Source organism: Panicum hallii, chromosome 4 (assembly GCF_002211085.1).
Source record: "Panicum hallii strain FIL2 chromosome 4, PHallii_v3.1, whole genome shotgun sequence".
Lineage (NCBI taxonomy): Eukaryota > Viridiplantae > Streptophyta > Magnoliopsida > Poales > Poaceae > Panicum > Panicum hallii.
The window spans coordinates 57,854-73,146 of NC_038045.1; the positions used below are offsets into that span (position 1 = coordinate 57,854).

The 15,293-nt window shown below is 45.7% G+C and overlaps 5 protein-coding genes across 6 annotated transcripts; 3 read left to right on the forward strand and 2 right to left on the reverse strand.

The window, feature by feature from the left end:
• Nucleotides 1-1,614: 1,614 nt before the first annotated feature.
• On the reverse strand, nucleotides 1,615-2,635 carry LOC112891034. The gene has a single exon (XM_025957928.1). It carries the CDS (start codon nucleotides 2,419-2,421, stop codon nucleotides 1,831-1,833), a length of 591 nt encoding a protein of 196 aa, XP_025813713.1. The 5' UTR covers nucleotides 2,422-2,635; the 3' UTR covers nucleotides 1,615-1,830.
• A 943-nt stretch (nucleotides 2,636-3,578) lies between these two features.
• LOC112888797 lies at nucleotides 3,579-5,147 on the reverse strand. Of its 2 annotated transcripts, XM_025955130.1 has the most exons (3): nucleotides 4,980-5,066; nucleotides 3,810-4,945; nucleotides 3,579-3,728 (listed from the first exon to the last, which is right to left on the reverse strand). In XM_025955130.1, the coding sequence occupies exon 2, from the start codon at nucleotides 4,873-4,875 to the stop codon at nucleotides 3,982-3,984; it is 894 nt and encodes a 297-aa protein (XP_025810915.1). In that variant the 5' UTR covers nucleotides 4,876-4,945; nucleotides 4,980-5,066; the 3' UTR covers nucleotides 3,579-3,728; nucleotides 3,810-3,981. The 2 variants fall into 2 exon arrangements, with proteins under 2 accessions (XP_025810915.1, XP_025810914.1); XM_025955129.1 differs by having other exon boundaries at nucleotides 3,810-5,147.
• A 71-nt stretch (nucleotides 5,148-5,218) lies between these two features.
• On the forward strand, nucleotides 5,219-7,991 carry LOC112888799 (tetraspanin-18-like). Its single transcript, XM_025955132.1, has 5 exons — nucleotides 5,219-5,691; nucleotides 5,807-5,887; nucleotides 5,965-6,069; nucleotides 6,163-6,357; nucleotides 7,608-7,991. Exons 1-5 carry the CDS (start codon nucleotides 5,251-5,253, stop codon nucleotides 7,671-7,673), a joined length of 888 nt encoding a protein of 295 aa, XP_025810917.1. The 5' UTR covers nucleotides 5,219-5,250; the 3' UTR covers nucleotides 7,674-7,991.
• Nucleotides 7,992-9,094: 1,103 nt separating this feature from the next.
• LOC112888798 (ADP,ATP carrier protein ER-ANT1-like) lies at nucleotides 9,095-11,978 on the forward strand. The gene is made up of 3 exons (XM_025955131.1): nucleotides 9,095-9,602; nucleotides 10,780-11,148; nucleotides 11,249-11,978. The coding sequence occupies exons 1-3, from the start codon at nucleotides 9,297-9,299 to the stop codon at nucleotides 11,561-11,563; spliced, it is 990 nt and encodes a 329-aa protein (XP_025810916.1). The 5' UTR covers nucleotides 9,095-9,296; the 3' UTR covers nucleotides 11,564-11,978.
• A 183-nt stretch (nucleotides 11,979-12,161) lies between these two features.
• On the forward strand, nucleotides 12,162-14,451 carry LOC112888800 (V-type proton ATPase subunit F). The gene is made up of 4 exons (XM_025955133.1): nucleotides 12,162-12,374; nucleotides 12,587-12,668; nucleotides 13,267-13,349; nucleotides 14,055-14,451. Exons 1-4 carry the CDS (start codon nucleotides 12,312-12,314, stop codon nucleotides 14,217-14,219), a joined length of 393 nt encoding a protein of 130 aa, XP_025810918.1. The 5' UTR covers nucleotides 12,162-12,311; the 3' UTR covers nucleotides 14,220-14,451.
• The last annotated feature ends 842 nt before the right edge of the window (nucleotides 14,452-15,293 follow it).

Consider the following 15,293-nt stretch of genomic DNA (forward strand, 5'->3'; position numbering starts at 1 on the left):
TTTATTTGGGCATGCATGCACCGCACCGGATGCAGCTAGCTTTTCTTTGAAAATTGAAAAAGACTGGTCACCGAACCAACGATGGAAATTGCTAGCTAGCTGCCCTGCTTTTTCATCAACAAATTAATTAATAAATATAGTAATAAAGTAACACAGTAGTCACACATGCATATGCATCCATCCATCGATGCATGATATGATCTTTATTAATTAATTAATTGATCCGTGGATCGAATAACTTAAAGTTCCTCTCGATCGGTCGACGACAGTAAGATCTATATATCGGATTGAGTACAACAATTAATATAATGATCTACTATACGTACAAAGCTACTAGCTAGTAGTACTGTATATGCATATATTCTCGCAAAAAATATACATGTTATTAGGTGATTATATTTGGATGGCATTTGGAACTGTGGCGAATTAGACGACGTTCCATCTTTATGCATGGCAAGATAGATACATGCATGTTGATTATTAATGTTTCTTGTATGTTCAAAAATGAATTAATGTGTATATGAACATGCATGTATGGATCTAGCTAGCTAGAATTGCCTAATAAGATATTTAAATTACTGCAGTTACAGGTCATGTGTACTTGATCAATCAACCTTTTTTAGATGTGTGACTGTGTTGTGTTAGAGCATTGTTATCCAAATCAATATATATACACACACACACTCACGTGTAGCTATTCTCACCATCAGTATACCATTGTGCATATGTCCGCATACTCATTTATCACTTTGAGTATGTTAATATACTAATTCTAAGATATTTCAAAAGGATATATAAAAATTTCGAAAGCACCCCTATTTTTAAAATATATTATAATTATACCTTGGTACTAATATATAAAAATTAGTATACCCACGTACCGTATGTATGGTCATATACCCAACGTATATACCATCATACATTCATATACATGCTTCATGTACATGCTCTTCGTTGGATCAGATACGTCCTACGTCATGAGATACATATGTGGAAGTAGATACAAGTACATGTAGAATGTATCCGCTAGGTTTGTATCACGCGTCGCTAGCTCGCTAGCTATTTTCATTTCATGTTACATAGAAAAATTAAGCTGCTAGCTAGTGCCAAATTATTAATAAAGTGCTCGTCTCGATCAATTAATTAATCACGTACGTACGTACTAGTTGGACATCCGTTGTTCGTTCATTGCTTAGCTTCGAAGCTATCATCAGTTCGTGGGAGAAGTAATTAATGCTGGCTGTTGGTTTGTTGTTTCACTTGTTCCTTTTAGTGAGACGTACACCACTTGAGGAATAATCGAAGAAACTACAATCGCTTTCAAATAGTAGTCAGACTTGACATATATAGAGTAACTTAATTTCAACCAAAAGTATATTATATACAATAATTGCGTTAAGGCATCCGGCAGAAACGTCACTTTTTTGTGACTCCTAGATCGAAGGGGTAATAAATAGATTTTTACAGCTGGTAATAACTTTTTAGCTATGAAAAATATAATGTGATTGCATTATTGAGAGTGTGTGCATATTATTACACGTACGTTTTGAGTCGGGAATTCATGCATCAAAACATATTCAAAAGGCAAGCTATGAAATATCAAATCCAAAAATGCCGGCCATTAAATCATTTTATCTCTCATCATCAAGCTTTATTTGTCTCTGTGGTAACTGGTAATCATACATGAAGAGCTAGCATCAGCAGGCCGACGACCGGGAATCCCTGAGCCCAGCTTTTAGGTCGTCAATGCCAATGCCAATGCCATTGCCATTGCCATTGCCAGCGTGATCCAAACAGGCAGGCATGAGCAGGACGATTGGTTGCTACTTGCTAGGCTGCTGGTGCTTTGGTGGTTATTATTGTGCCGGAGCCTCGGCAGGTTGTGCAGGAGCGGGTGGAGGAGCACTTGTTGCAGTAGGTCCACTTGGTGGGCAGCCCGGCGGTGTATCTGGTGGCCATGTTCTTGGCGGCCTTGCGTGCCTTGCTGGCCGTCTCCTCGGAGACCTGCTTGAAGACGAAGCCCTCCCCTTTGCAGACACCGCACAGGCCCGTGCCGCCGCAATCCGGGCAGCACTCTTCCGCCTCGTCATCATCATCATCATCATCATCTTGCTGCTGCGGCTGCTGCTTGGGGGACGAGGATCCGGAGCGAAACAGGAGGGTGGCGGCGACTCCCACTGTCCCGGCGACGGCAAGTATCGCCGCCGCAGCAGCTTGGGGGTCGGGTAGAGCAGATGGTGGCGAATGCCCTCGCCGCCGCTTCTTCTTGTCTGCATAAGCATTATTATTGGCCCTGGTCCCCCTAAGGACGACGACGAGACTAAGAACAGATGAAGGGGGGCGGCAGCAGCAGGAGAAGGAAGAGGGCAGCTGGTGCGTCGGCGCTGAGCAGGAAGCAGCAGGCGAGGAGGCCATCATCATCCTCTCAAGTCATGTGGCCTCACCGTACCTGCCAAGGAGGAGGAGGATGGAGCTGCTGCAGCCTTGGCCTGCAGAGCAGATGGATTAATGGTGGTGGTGGATAAGGTGTGCTGCGCCGCCTGTGTTGCGTTGGATAAGGAAGGGAAGGAAGTTCTATGTTTATTTGTGGGCCGCAAATCAAAGCACATGAAGAAAGAAGAGCACAATAATCCAGTCCGGCCCAGCCCAGTTCTTGCCGTTTTTTTTTTATTTTCTTTGGGTGATGCCATGCATGGGACTGGGAGTGAGTGTTAGGGCTGGATACAAAGGGCCATTCGCTGTTTGGATAAAGGGCTGAAGTTTAACTAGAGGTGTAAAAGCTGCTTCTAATTAATGCCATCTAAGTTCCAGGTGGGAAGGGTGGAGAAAGTTTTTCCTCATCCAGGATCACTTTTAGCCTCATTTAGCACTCCACTTTTAGTCTTATTGTTTAGTTCTCCAAGAGCTAAACAAGTGGAAGGTTAAAGTTTAGCCCATTGGACAAACATGCTCTTAAACGATCGATAATAATGGAGATGTGCCTACCAGAAACGTGTGCAGATCCTCGTTATCAGATATATCAGATCGAGGCCATTCTAATTCCGCAGTCAAAGCTCCGCTTGCATTGGTTTCTACAGCTACAGCTCTCTGCTCTACTCTGATTATTACTAGATCCGTGTCCTGCGGGTGATAAAAGATAAGATAGGTTTAGGCTGTGTGTGGTTTATCCAGGGAGTAAACTTAAGTCATATTAGTCTAATCACAGTGGGGTTTCATATCCCTATTTTCAAAAATGGAACATCAGTTTAAGGGATGAATGAAACACTATATCTCAATGAAGAGATTCATTTCACTGTTTCCAAAGCTAACCAGTGTAATTAAATGCTAGTTGATCTAGTGTGGCACAAAACCAGTGTAATTAAATGCTAGTTGATCTAGTGTGGCACAATATCCCCAATGAAACAACGACGGTCACAGTGGTCGTTTCACGCTATTTCCAACGTCTTGGAAACGAGTTAGCAGAATGCCGTGGGGATGAAACTGGTTCCTTCTCTTCCCTCGTTAAATCAGTGCCACATCATCAAAAATACTGATATGTTATGATAATTAATGTCATAAAACTCGCCATGAAATCTCCATTGTGATAGACTTATAGAAACTGAAGTCATGTAATATAACTGTGTAAAGATCCTTGTACTCTTCGACCAATTCCCTGCAACTGCCCTCTCTCTCTCTCTGCCTTGACGCACGCGCTGCTCAAGTGATTTGTCTTCCGCGCTGCTGGCAACCTAAAACAAGAAATAAATTATTCATTTATTGCAAACAGTGTTCATCGAATACACAGGAAATCTGCTATCCATTGAACCAACCATCGGCTATTCAATCCTGAAACGCATGATCTTCATCCCCGTGTCAGTGCAGTAACTGGATTTGCTGGAGGATGATTCGAACATTAGAACATAATGCGCACCCTCGTATCATAAAGTAGCTTGATCATCCCACAGTGATAAAAGTAGTCCTGGTAAGGGTGTCCGTGGCCGTTCATGGTGGATCCGGCTTCGGTAGGACCGGGCGCGGCGGCGCCGATGTAGGGGGCGGTGGGAGCGGCGGCACAGGGAAAGATGGGAAACTGAGAGGTAGAGAGGGCGCCGCGAGAAGAGCAGGATTGGGAGAGCAACTTTTAGCTGCAATTTTGGGATTTATCGTGGGGCCGGCGAGCTCCGCCTCGGCGTCCTTGATGAGTGCGTCCAGGTCCAAGCCGTCGCTCTCCAGCATGGCCAGGAACGCGTCCACCACCTTGCTGTCCTCCTCCTTCACACTACTTGGGCCCTCGTCGTCGGTGGTCACCAGGTTGTCGGACGGCGGGCGCCGCCTGGAGATGGTACCCTTCTCGATGGTGATGAACCCGGAAGACTCCTCGTCGTCGTCCATGCCATTGCCGCCGGCCTCTTCTGGTGGACCGCCAGGGGCGGGGGCCAGGGACACCCGCAGGCAGCTCAGCAGCGCCGCCGTGCAGCCGCCAGCAGAGCGGCGGCGCGTCATGAGCCTGTGGTGCAGAGTCAGACAGAGCACGGCACCGGCTGTACTCGTGCCTGCGCCGCCGCCAAGCACGAATCTGAGGACACGGGGGGAGGGGCGGCGCAGCTGCTCTGCGAGGTTGACGTCGACCGCAGCTCTAGTGTCGTCGATCGTGACCGCGATGGCCACCGCGGAGTCCATGCTGCTGACGGGCGCGCAGTCCAGGAGGAGCACCTGGTCGTGGAAGGCGGCTACGCCCCCCCTACATGTTGCTGCTGCTGCCGCTGCGGCGGCAACCTGTTGTTGTTGGAGCAGGCGCAGTAGGACCTGGCGGCCCTCCGCGGCGGCGGGCAGGCCGGCGACGTGCTGCGCCTGCAGGCACGCCACCGCCACCGCCACCACCTTATTATTTCTCATCCACGATGCGACGAGATGAATGAATCGAGGGCAGGGAGATGCGATCGGAGATAAATACGCGCGCGCGCGCGCGCACACACACACACACACAGAGAGAGAGAGAGAGAGAGAGAGAGAGAGAGAGGGCGGGGCATCAGTGGTGGTGGTGGTGCGGCGCATCCGGCCATGGATATGGATGGGATGGATTTGGGCGGCGCAGGCACCATCTTGGCTGGCTGCAGGATCCAAGAAGAAGACGGGATTCATGGGCTATCTTGGGCTCATTGAGTTGTGTGGGCCGGGCCGCAGCCTGCTCTCACTCCCAAAGACCAAGTCAACGCATTGGCCTTCCGTTCCTTTTTTTTTTGACGAGCGAACCAGCTTTTATAGAAAGCAATGTGCTTCCGTCCCTCTTCCCTTCTTCCTCTTCTCTTCTCTGAAGCGGAAAAAGAAAAAGAAAAAGAACAAAGAGCAAAGAAAATCAAATCCAACACCCCACCCAAATCCAGATCCTCCGCCGCCGCCGCCGAGATGATGATGGATCGCCGGAGCGGACAAGGCGTCCGCAGCAGACAAGTCCTGGGCTGGGCTGCGTGCTGCCTCGGATTCCTGCTCAAGCTGCTCGCCTTCCTTCAGGCCTTCGCCGCCGTCTCCGCCCTCCTCTACGCCGCGTGGATCCTCTCCCGCTGGGCGCGCCACCACCAGCTCCACCTCCAGGATCTCCTCCCCGGCCTCTGGTTTCCATCCCTCGTCATGGCGGCGGGCCTCTTCTACTGCCTCCTGCTCCTGGCGGGCTACCTGGCGGCTGAGATCAGCAACGGATGCTGCCTCTGCTTCGTACGGAGGGACCACTCACTCCTCTCGTGTCTCCTCTCATAGTCATAGATGAGAATATGAGATGATGCTCAGAGTAGCATGCGTGGCTGACTCTTCGTCTATTTGCTGCATGCAGTACACCATCCCGGCCATGGCAATGATGCTGCTCGAAGCTGCCCTCGCCGCCCACCTCACGGTCAACGAGCACTGGATCCAGGTTTAGCTACAGAAGATTAATTCATACATTCGTTCGTTTCCTACTTGCTTGCTCACTCCATCTCCGTCTATGCTCAGGACTTGCCAGATGACCGCACCGGAGAGCTCCACAACCTGCTCTCCTTCATCCACAATAACCTCGACCTGTGCAAATGGGTTGCGCTTGCCATCTTCGCCACGCAGGTTTTTTCATCCCTTCCTAGTACCCTGCTCATCAGTGCTGAATGCCCTCGTTTGATTACCATTCCCAATCGTTCTACCATGTGCGACCTACAGGCACTCTCACTGTTCCTGGCCATGATTTTACGAGCCATGCTGTCTGCGCGGACCACGGGCTACGACAGCGATGAAGACTTTGTAGTCATAAGGAGACCACTCCTCCTTGCCCAAGCTCCTCCACCTTATCTTCCCACCACGGTTGATACCAGAGGTTTCCGTCCAGACCTCTGGAGCTCAAGAATGAGACAGAAGGTGACAACCCATACCTATATTACATAGCTTATATTAAACAGGAATGAGCTAACGCTGCGAGCTGAACAATGACGTTTGTCTCGTGAACAACCAAACAATCTTAAGATATCGGGAAAGCGGCCAACTCATTTGTAATAAAATCATAGATGTAAGGAAACTAATCTACCAATCACATCATTGTCTACAACTGTAGCTCATGACATTTTGATCCTCACATGCTTGATATAGTAATAGCTGTGGGGCTTAATTTGCTGGTTTTTTGTTGAGTTCAGAGAGTTCTTTAACTGACAAGATGTCTGATGAAGGAGTTTAGAAATCATGCTTGTATTCTGCCTGTTATTTTTCTCAAGCAAATGAAGTAGCTAAGCTCCATTTCATGCATCTATGATAGCTCACACCAAATTCATCCTCTACATGCGTCTTTATTTCTTCAGTCTTTCTCTACAAAATTTTCCCTTTATCCACCCTCATAATTGACTAGACGACTACCATACTAGTCATTAGTGGCATGGGATATAGAGTGCAACTAGATCCGGAAGTCGAGCTTGTCTTCGCAGTCGAATTCTCATGTTTGTTTACAATGGCATCATTTTTGTTCATCCAACTCCATGTGCAATTTAAACACAATATAAAGGCGCACTGCACCACACATGAGTGCAAGTACATCCCATCTGGAACTAAATCCTCAACTTCACAAGGTTGGGCATGTTCCTACTTATTTGTGGGAGGATAGGATTTGATCTATGGACTATGGTGGATGAAGTTGTTCGATCACAAGGATGATTAAGTAGCTGCTTTGACAAGCATATTTGCTGATCTGCATTCTGGAATCTTAAACTGAATCCATATGCTATTGAGTTGCAAACACACATTACTTGTTTGGAAAACCATGTCCCCCCCCCTCCCTGTCCTAGGGTAGGGGATCCTGTTCGGCTCGCCCTTATGTTCTTGGGCGAGGAATACCCCAGCTTCTAGTGCAGAGCTAGTTGATTGACAAATGCTGTGAATATGTACTGTTGTTATGACTTGCTGCCTGCTGTTTCTCATCATTCTCGTTGTGTTACTTAACCTATTTTGGAACATACATCCACTCTATCACTAACCAATGAAAATCCTATTATGCCTTAAGATTATTTGATATAGCTGAAAGTTTTGTTCGATTTTTTTCCACATGCTGCAGAAAATGATAGCTCAGCATTCCTTAAATCAGTTCTGATGGACTAACTCACACTTTTTTCTCTGCCCTCCAGTATGGGTTGAACACAAGTGACTACACCTACAACACACTGGATGCAAATGCTGCACGGCCTCAGTGAGCGGAAAAGTCACGGGACAGACGAAGAAGCATGTGTTGGTCCCAAGCACCAGGTATGACAGCCATCGTATGTTGTAACCTTTCCTGGCGTATTGCTTGTAACCTTCTCCAATTTGGTTTCACATTGTTGATCTTCCATTGCACTGTACCCCTATCACCTGTTGATATGTGTGTATTGGTGGTTATGTGGGCGCCCTGCATCTGTACAGTACAGTTAGTCTTGCATCATGTGAATTGCTGCTTTTGGGAGTGCTTTTGCTGGCTTGCAAAATCGTGAAAGATGTTTTCACTAGATGAATGGAATCGAGCTTCCAGTTGATTCGAGATGTTGCGATCAGCTAACCTCCTGAATTCTGCTGCAGCAAGATTTTTGTTATTGTTGTGTCCAGTGGTCATGCTAGCTTTAGCCTATAACAAGTTTGAAAAAGATAATCTGAAAACGTTCAGGTCTGCAGCAGGTTTCCCTATGCTCAAGTATGAGCATCATTGTACAGGTCAGAGTCTCAAGTCTTTTTGCATGTATTCATCAGCTGCAGAATATTTGATTCGTAGAGAAATAAGTAATTCCGCAAGCCTCATTCAGCCTAGACCACAAAATACAACCCAGCTAGCAGTAACACAACTCAGAAGACGGGCCTGTCGAACAATATTTCAGATGTCAATTGAGGCATGTCGCCGTGGCGCTTCCTCTCGGAGGTTCAGGCAGCCAGCTTGCCCAGCCGTGGGGCCCACAGATGCCGCTGCTAATCTGTACTAGCGAAAGTGAGGATTGGGTCTAGCGAGATAAACAGGTAAGATTATCCATGAGGATTAGTGGAAGCCTACTCTACTCTATTATATATTGGAATTCAAGCCTCATCATAATTGGATTCGCAAAATGATGGAACAGCTAATGAAAACAAGTTCTATGAGAATGGCTATAAGCATCGCAAATATATGAAATCAATGTTCAGATGAGACGAACGAAACATGTGCCACAGCTTAAGGGACCAAGTTCTATAGAACTATCTGCAAACATCACTTGCTTGCATATGGGATTATGTTCAAACAGGAGGTAATGGTTCATTAACAAGTGAAAATGGCTCCGGACAAAAATAACCAGTAGACATGTGCAACTCACGAGAAGCTGAAACACAAGCAGACGGTGCTCGGTACGAGAATAGGGCTTGTTTAGATGCCTTCAAAATTCCAACTTTTTACACTCTCTCTCCATCAAATCAATTTTGGGACACATGCAATGCATGGAGCAGTAAATATATGTAAAAAAATAACTAATTGCACAGTTTAATTGTACATCACGAGACGAATCTTTTAAGCCTAGTTAGTCCATTATTAGATAAAATTTGTCAAATATAAACGAAAGTGCCACAGTAGCACTGTTGCAGGTTGCTTGCAATCTAAACCGGCCCATAGCCAACCAATCTTGATCCATCCAAACAGTAAAATTTGCATAGGTTTGGTAGGAATGGGCGACGGCTAGCGCTAAAGGTTTGGTAGGTCTTCGTCCCATCTCTCGCGAGCCCGCGCGGCGCGTGCTGCCGGCGAGGTCTTCGTTCGCTCGACAAGAGGAAAACAAGGATTGGACTGAACTCCACTGAATCCCACCTCGCCGGAGAGCTCAGTGATGGCCGCCGCCCCCGCCACACCGGACAAGCGCAAGGAGGAAGACAGGCTCATGAGGTCGCCCGCGAGCGTGGCGGCGGACTTCGCCATGGGCGGCGCGGCCGCCGTGGTCGCCAAGACGGGGGCCGCGCCGGTGGAGCGCGTCAAGCTGCTGCTCCAGAACCAGGGCGAGATGCTGCGCCGGGGGACCCTCACGCACCCCTACAAGGGCATTGCCCACGCCTTCGCCCGCGTCCTCCGCGAGGAGGGCGCCGCCGCGCTCTGGCGCGGCAACCAGGCCAACGTCATCCGCTACTTTCCCACCCAGGTCTTCCCCTCTCCTCTGCAGATTGCCATTGCTCAAGGCAAGCTGCTTGTGAATTTGATCCCGACTAGTAATCAAATGGAGTGCTCACAGAATTAACTAGCATCCCATACTATGCATAGATCAGATTAGTAATTCCCTAGCGAAAAGATTACAGCGCCAGAACATTTCGCCTTCAAAGGACGCTGATTTCCTGTATCCACATGTTCTCTATGGCCTCAATTGCTCACAATTCCATTCCAACTCAAAAAAAAAAACACACACACACACACAACTCTTGCGGATGTTGTCTGGCTGGTATTCTCCATCCATTCCTCACCGCAGAATATAATGAACATTTTGCAAGCACAATCCTTAAAACCAATAATACTAAGAAGTGCAAATGGCTTGGGATGGTAATCTGACCGGTTTTGTGTTCATAGAGGACTTCCTATGTACGTTAGTATGTAGGAATGCTTCACATCTGCACTATCATGTATAGATGAATCTTCATAAATAAAAGTTAGCTAAGCTGAGTTTTTAAGGCACGTTTATTTATAATTACAATATAGTATGTAGAAAAAGACTCGACTCAGCATTTGCATCCATATGTTTTATGCACCATACTGCAAAGACATGATAAAGTTTTCGCTAGAAGAACAAACTTCCAACCATATGGAGGCAGTTGAACTATATGGCAGATTCTTGCTATCTTTACAGCCACTTATTCTAGCTGCGTTGTAGATTACTAGACTCTGATGTGTGGTGTAATGATGGATGATGACAATAAGTTATTTTAAAGATAGCATGCCATTACGGAAGAAAGAAACTTGTTCTGTTTTCCTGCAATTTCTCTGTCATAGGCTAATAGCTAAGAGCTGTAAATGTACTTAATGTTGCATCATCAAACATGCATGCCCCCAGAACAAGTAAACAGCCTTAGCTCTTTTAGGGATGAATGAATCTGTTTTTTTTTTTCATCATGAGAAATAGATATTCAAAATCTAAATGGAACCTCAGTTCTGCAGGCTTTTAGCTTTGCATTCAAGGGTTACTTAATGTAATTAATGTTGCATCATCAAACATGCATGCCCCCAGAACAAGTAAACGGCCTTAGCTCTTTTAGGGATGAATGAATCTGTTTTTTTTTTCATCATGAGAAATAGATATTCAAAATCTAAATGGAACCTCAGTTCTGCAGGCTTTTAGCTTTGCATTCAAGGGTTACTTCAAAAGCTTCTTTGGCTACAACAGGGAGAAAGACGGAAAGTGGAGGTGGTTAGCTGGAAATGTAGCCTCTGGCAGTGCTGCAGGAGCTACGACGTCATTGTTGCTATACCATCTAGATTATGCACGGACAAGGCTAGCTACTGATGCAATTGAAACCCGAGGAAACAAACGCCAGTGCAGGGGGCTGCTGGATGTGTACAAGAGGACACTTATGACTGATGGCATATCTGGACTATACCGAGGTTTCAGTGTGTCTATTGTGGGAATCACCCTGTACCGGGGTCTGTATTTTGGCATCTATGACACCATGAAGCCTCTTGTTCTAGTAGGACCATTGGAGGTAATCCCATTCTTGTGACATAGTTGATAGTACCATTATAAAGAGGAGGTTCCAGCCAAATCTATGTGACACCTTTAACTTGCTTTGGTTGCTATTCTAGGGGAATTTCTTCGCCAGCTTTGCCTTGGGCTGGGCAATAACTACATTCTCGGGGGCCTGCGCCTATCCATTCGACACGGTCCGCCGTAGAATGATGTTAACTTCAGGGCAACCATTCAGATACAGGAACGGTTTCCATGCAGTGAAGCAGATAGTTTCAAGTGAAGGTTTCTTGACATTGTTCAGAGGTGTGGGTGCAAATATTCTGTGTGGAATGGCAGGAGCTGGAGTTCTTTCCGGGTACGACCAGCTCCAACGGCTTGCGAACCGACATGGTCACAATTTTGAGCGGAAGATTAAAGGGGCATTGAAATGATGTGCATGTGGATATGTATATATCCAGATCCTTGATCGAAGGCCAGATAGTTCAAACGAGATGCGCAAAACAAGGACTACTGAGGGCAAAGAACTTGGCAGAAGTTAATGGGGAAGGAAAAGGCAAAATTTCCAGGACCCAGGGATAGGAGATGGAGTCAACTCAACTGAAGATAACTCTGGTAACCAGAGAGTGCTCTTAATATTCTAGAACGTGTAGTTCTGATTCTTCAAGTGTGAATAAATGTAGATGTCTCGTTCATTTGGTGTACAACAGGGTATCCTATCAACGCAAAATGTACATCTTATTAAGAGAAAAGGTGGAATGTGAATAGCACATATTGGATTGGTTTGTTGAATCATATTCATCTCCCTTTGCGGTGAATCGGATTGGCTGTGTGTGTATTTGCATGACATTTGTGTGTGTTTGTGCATGTTTCTGTAATGTATGTTTTTGTTTCAGAATTCTCAGATAGCAGAAGCCGCTATCTATCAAGCCAATTGCTCTCGGACGGTGGTCATCACGCGGGCCATGTTGGGCCCGGCCCACCTGGAAGTTTGCCTGCTGAGTGGAGGAGGAGCCACAGCCCACAGGAAGGTGGAGAGGGGTCTCCTCCAGATCTCCTCCTCCTCGTGTCGTCTACCACCACCCCATCGGAGTACGATCCGATCTCCGATTGCGTTGAGCTCCATCGGATCCGCAGCAGGCCCAGGAAGCGGAGCGGGAGCAGCATCTGCGGTCGCGAGCCATGGCGGGGAGGGCCAACATCCCCACCAGCAACTCCGCCCTCATCGCCATCATCGCCGACGAGGTAATACACCCCGACGCCCGGCTCAATCCTCCTTGCTCCGGTATCCGCATAGGCGGAGGAGGAGACCCCATCGGAATATTGTGATTGGGGGCTCGGTTTCTTGGATCCAGCGTGGGGCTGGACTTTTGGGGTTCTTGTCAGCCGCGATTTGTCCTTCCTCCTTTCCTGACATCTAAACGACCAATTGCTTGTTTTGTCACTCATCCTTGCAGGACACCGTCACTGGCTTCTTGATGGCCGGGGTTGGCAATGTTGATCTGCGCAAGAAAACCAACTACCTCCTCGTCGATAACAGTAAGTAAAACGAACGCCTCCACAATTTGCAGATTGTTACCGGGTTCCTTCATGAATCGTGACCACCAGCAAATAAGTACTGCCCGGAAGCTCTTATTTGCAGAACAGCCCGATCGCTTCCACCCATACACCTCTTAGATGTTTGTTTCCTTATGCCTTTCCTGGTGATGAATCTTACAGTAGCATGTATCATACGTTTCTTCTTCATGTCATGTTCTTTGCACAACAATCCCATGCACTCACATGCCTCCTAAATGTTTCTTTCCTCAGGCATTTCTTGGCAATGGATCGAGTGCAGTTATTAGTTAAATTAATTCTGTTAGGCCAAGGCAGGCCTACTTCATTAGGATATACTGTATCTAAGCTTCCTTCCTCTTACTAGTTTCCTTAGTCGTGAGCCGTCATGTACTTATAGAGACGATGCAGATGAAACTTGAATGCTGTGTATAGCTTGTAATCATATCAATGACGAGGAGCTCAAGTCATTATTTCATTTTGCAATCCTGATTAGTTGTTTGTGTTGCATATTACTTCGTGCCTTTGTTACTGCTGCTGATCCTGATGGTTCGGTGTCAATACTTCCTGTTCCATGCCACAGAGACGACAGTGAAACAAATTGAAGATGCATTCAAAGAGTTTACTGCAAGGGAGGATATTGCTATTGTGCTCATCAGTCAATTTGTAAGTGAACCATCACATAGAGATGCATATATTTGTGTATTGATGCATTGTTAGGCCAGATCCTGGTAAACATATCATCTAGACAAGAGAAAAAGGGGAGAGGTTATGGTGCTTTTTGTTTAGTTAATTTTGTTTAATTTCTTTGGAGCCAGCTGCTGCTGCCGTAAACAATTTCGGTGAGCTTGTTGGAACCTGAAAGGTTATCCTCGAGTTCAAAAACTTGTAAATAATCTATAAAATGGGCCTTCTAAACTCCTGCCAGATTGTTGTGCTTCAGGATAAATTTGCCATTTCAGTCAAGAAAATGTGCTTTCACTCAACTTAGATTCCCATTTTTTTTCCTAGCATTATCCTTTGTTACTTGAATCACCTTTTACAGTAGTTAATAGCATCTTTGTTGGTGGCTCTTGTTACTTGTAGCTTAATGTACTGAAACCTATCCTTGGGCTCTTTTAAATCATGCTGTAATTAATTGCAGTGCATGCTCATTAATGCCATTGCTTGAGAAATTACTGTTGGATACTCCCACTGTTATGCATAAGCATTAATTAATTTGAGAGAGAAAGAAAGAAAGAAAAAGTCTAGAAGCATTGTGGAAATCATGAAGCACAGTAGTATCAGCTAGCTAGTAGAAGTAAGATCCATTCTATAAGTTGGATCCCTGCTGATGCCTATTTTGTTTTGTGTGGCTTCCCTGGGTGACAGATTGCCAACATGATACGATTTCTGGTGGATAGCTACAACAAGCCAGTCCCTGCTATTCTGGAGATCCCATCCAAGGACCATCCATATGATCCAGCGCATGACTCGGTGCTCTCTCGCGTGAAGTATCTGTTTTCTGCAGAATCAGTGGCATCTGATAGGCGGTGAAGACACCCCTGTGTAGTAGTGCCCTTTGTTGTATCTATTCTGTTTTTTGTGTTGAAGAAAAGGTTGCTTGTACCATTTGGTGTGCGGGACAGCTAGAAGCATGAATAATGAACTTGGAAACAATAATTGGGTTGAACCAAACCGAAATGTATTTTACAAGATTGGGGTGCTGTTTGGTGCTTGTACTGATTTGGTTTTATATAGAGAATAATCTGAGGCGTGATTGTCGATTGACGAGTTGATTGACCTGAGCGATGTGCTGATGAAGGAAGGGGAGCCTGGTTGTTTGGCGGTGAGCAAGGAAGAAGAGATTGCTAAGAATGTTGAAGCTACACATTGTTTAGCTCTTGTCCTGCACATCTCCAGATTCTCCAGCTCTAATAATCTCCAGATCTTGGGGAGCTGGTCATTTCTAGCTCTAGAAAATCACGGAGCTTAGTTTGTTGGCATATCAACATAACATTGAACGTATTTATTTGAGCGTTTTTGTTATTAAATCCAGGTCGTACATGCATATGGGAGCTAGAGCTTGGGGAAGGACACCAAAATTAGCACATCCCTTGCTGATTATCCTGTGCTGAAATTTAATTTAAACCAAAATTAGTGCATTCTTTGATGATATGGTCCTAAAATTTAATTAAAACGCCCGTTTTGAAATTTCTAGCTTCCAAATAGACTAAGGGTGTGTTCGTTTCCTAGGGTCTAAAATTAAAATTTAGAGGTGTCACGTCAAAAAGAATCTTGTTATTTAGAAGTATTAAATAAAGTCTAATTACAAAACTAATTGCGGAACTCAAGGCCTAATTCGCGAGACGAATCTAATGAGGTATATTAGTCCATGATTAGCGGATGATTACTGTAGCATCACTGTGGCAAATTATGGATTAATTAGGCTCATTAAATTTGTCTCGCGAATTAGCACCCATCTATGAAAAAATTTTATAAACAGATTTTATTTAATACTTTCAAATAGCAAGATTCTCTCTAATGTGACGATCTAAATTTTAGAGGGAAGGAAACAAACACTGCTCCAATTAAAAAAAAACCGTGTTAGACCTTCCCACATACTAGTAC

What these genes read in the sequence shown, in the direction of transcription:
- LOC112888797 (XM_025955129.1), bottom strand. Translation starts at nt 5,121, where the DNA reads ATGAATCCCGTCTTCTTCTTGGATCCTGCAGCCAGCCAAGATGGTGCC.
- LOC112888800 (XM_025955133.1), top strand. Translation starts at nt 12,312, where the DNA reads ATGGCGGGGAGGGCCAACATCCCCACCAGCAACTCCGCCCTCATCGCC. An exon ending in TCGCCATCATCGCCGACGAG is followed by an intron (nt 12,375 to 12,586) that starts GTAATACACCCC and finishes TCATCCTTGCAG; the next exon opens with GACACCGTCACTGGCTTCTT. An exon ending in TTGTGCTCATCAGTCAATTT is followed by an intron (nt 13,350 to 14,054) that starts GTAAGTGAACCA and finishes CCTGGGTGACAG; the next exon opens with ATTGCCAACATGATACGATT.
- LOC112888798 (XM_025955131.1), top strand. Translation starts at nt 9,297, where the DNA reads ATGGCCGCCGCCCCCGCCACACCGGACAAGCGCAAGGAGGAAGACAGG. An exon ending in TCCGCTACTTTCCCACCCAG is followed by an intron (nt 9,603 to 10,779) that starts GTCTTCCCCTCT and finishes TCAGTTCTGCAG; the next exon opens with GCTTTTAGCTTTGCATTCAA. An exon ending in TTCTAGTAGGACCATTGGAG is followed by an intron (nt 11,149 to 11,248) that starts GTAATCCCATTC and finishes TTGCTATTCTAG; the next exon opens with GGGAATTTCTTCGCCAGCTT.
- LOC112891034 (XM_025957928.1), bottom strand. Translation starts at nt 2,421, where the DNA reads ATGATGATGGCCTCCTCGCCTGCTGCTTCCTGCTCAGCGCCGACGCAC.
- LOC112888799 (XM_025955132.1), top strand. Translation starts at nt 5,251, where the DNA reads ATGTGCTTCCGTCCCTCTTCCCTTCTTCCTCTTCTCTTCTCTGAAGCG. An exon ending in TCAACGAGCACTGGATCCAG is followed by an intron (nt 5,888 to 5,964) that starts GTTTAGCTACAG and finishes GTCTATGCTCAG; the next exon opens with GACTTGCCAGATGACCGCAC. An exon ending in GCTCAAGAATGAGACAGAAG is followed by an intron (nt 6,358 to 7,607) that starts GTGACAACCCAT and finishes TCTGCCCTCCAG; the next exon opens with TATGGGTTGAACACAAGTGA.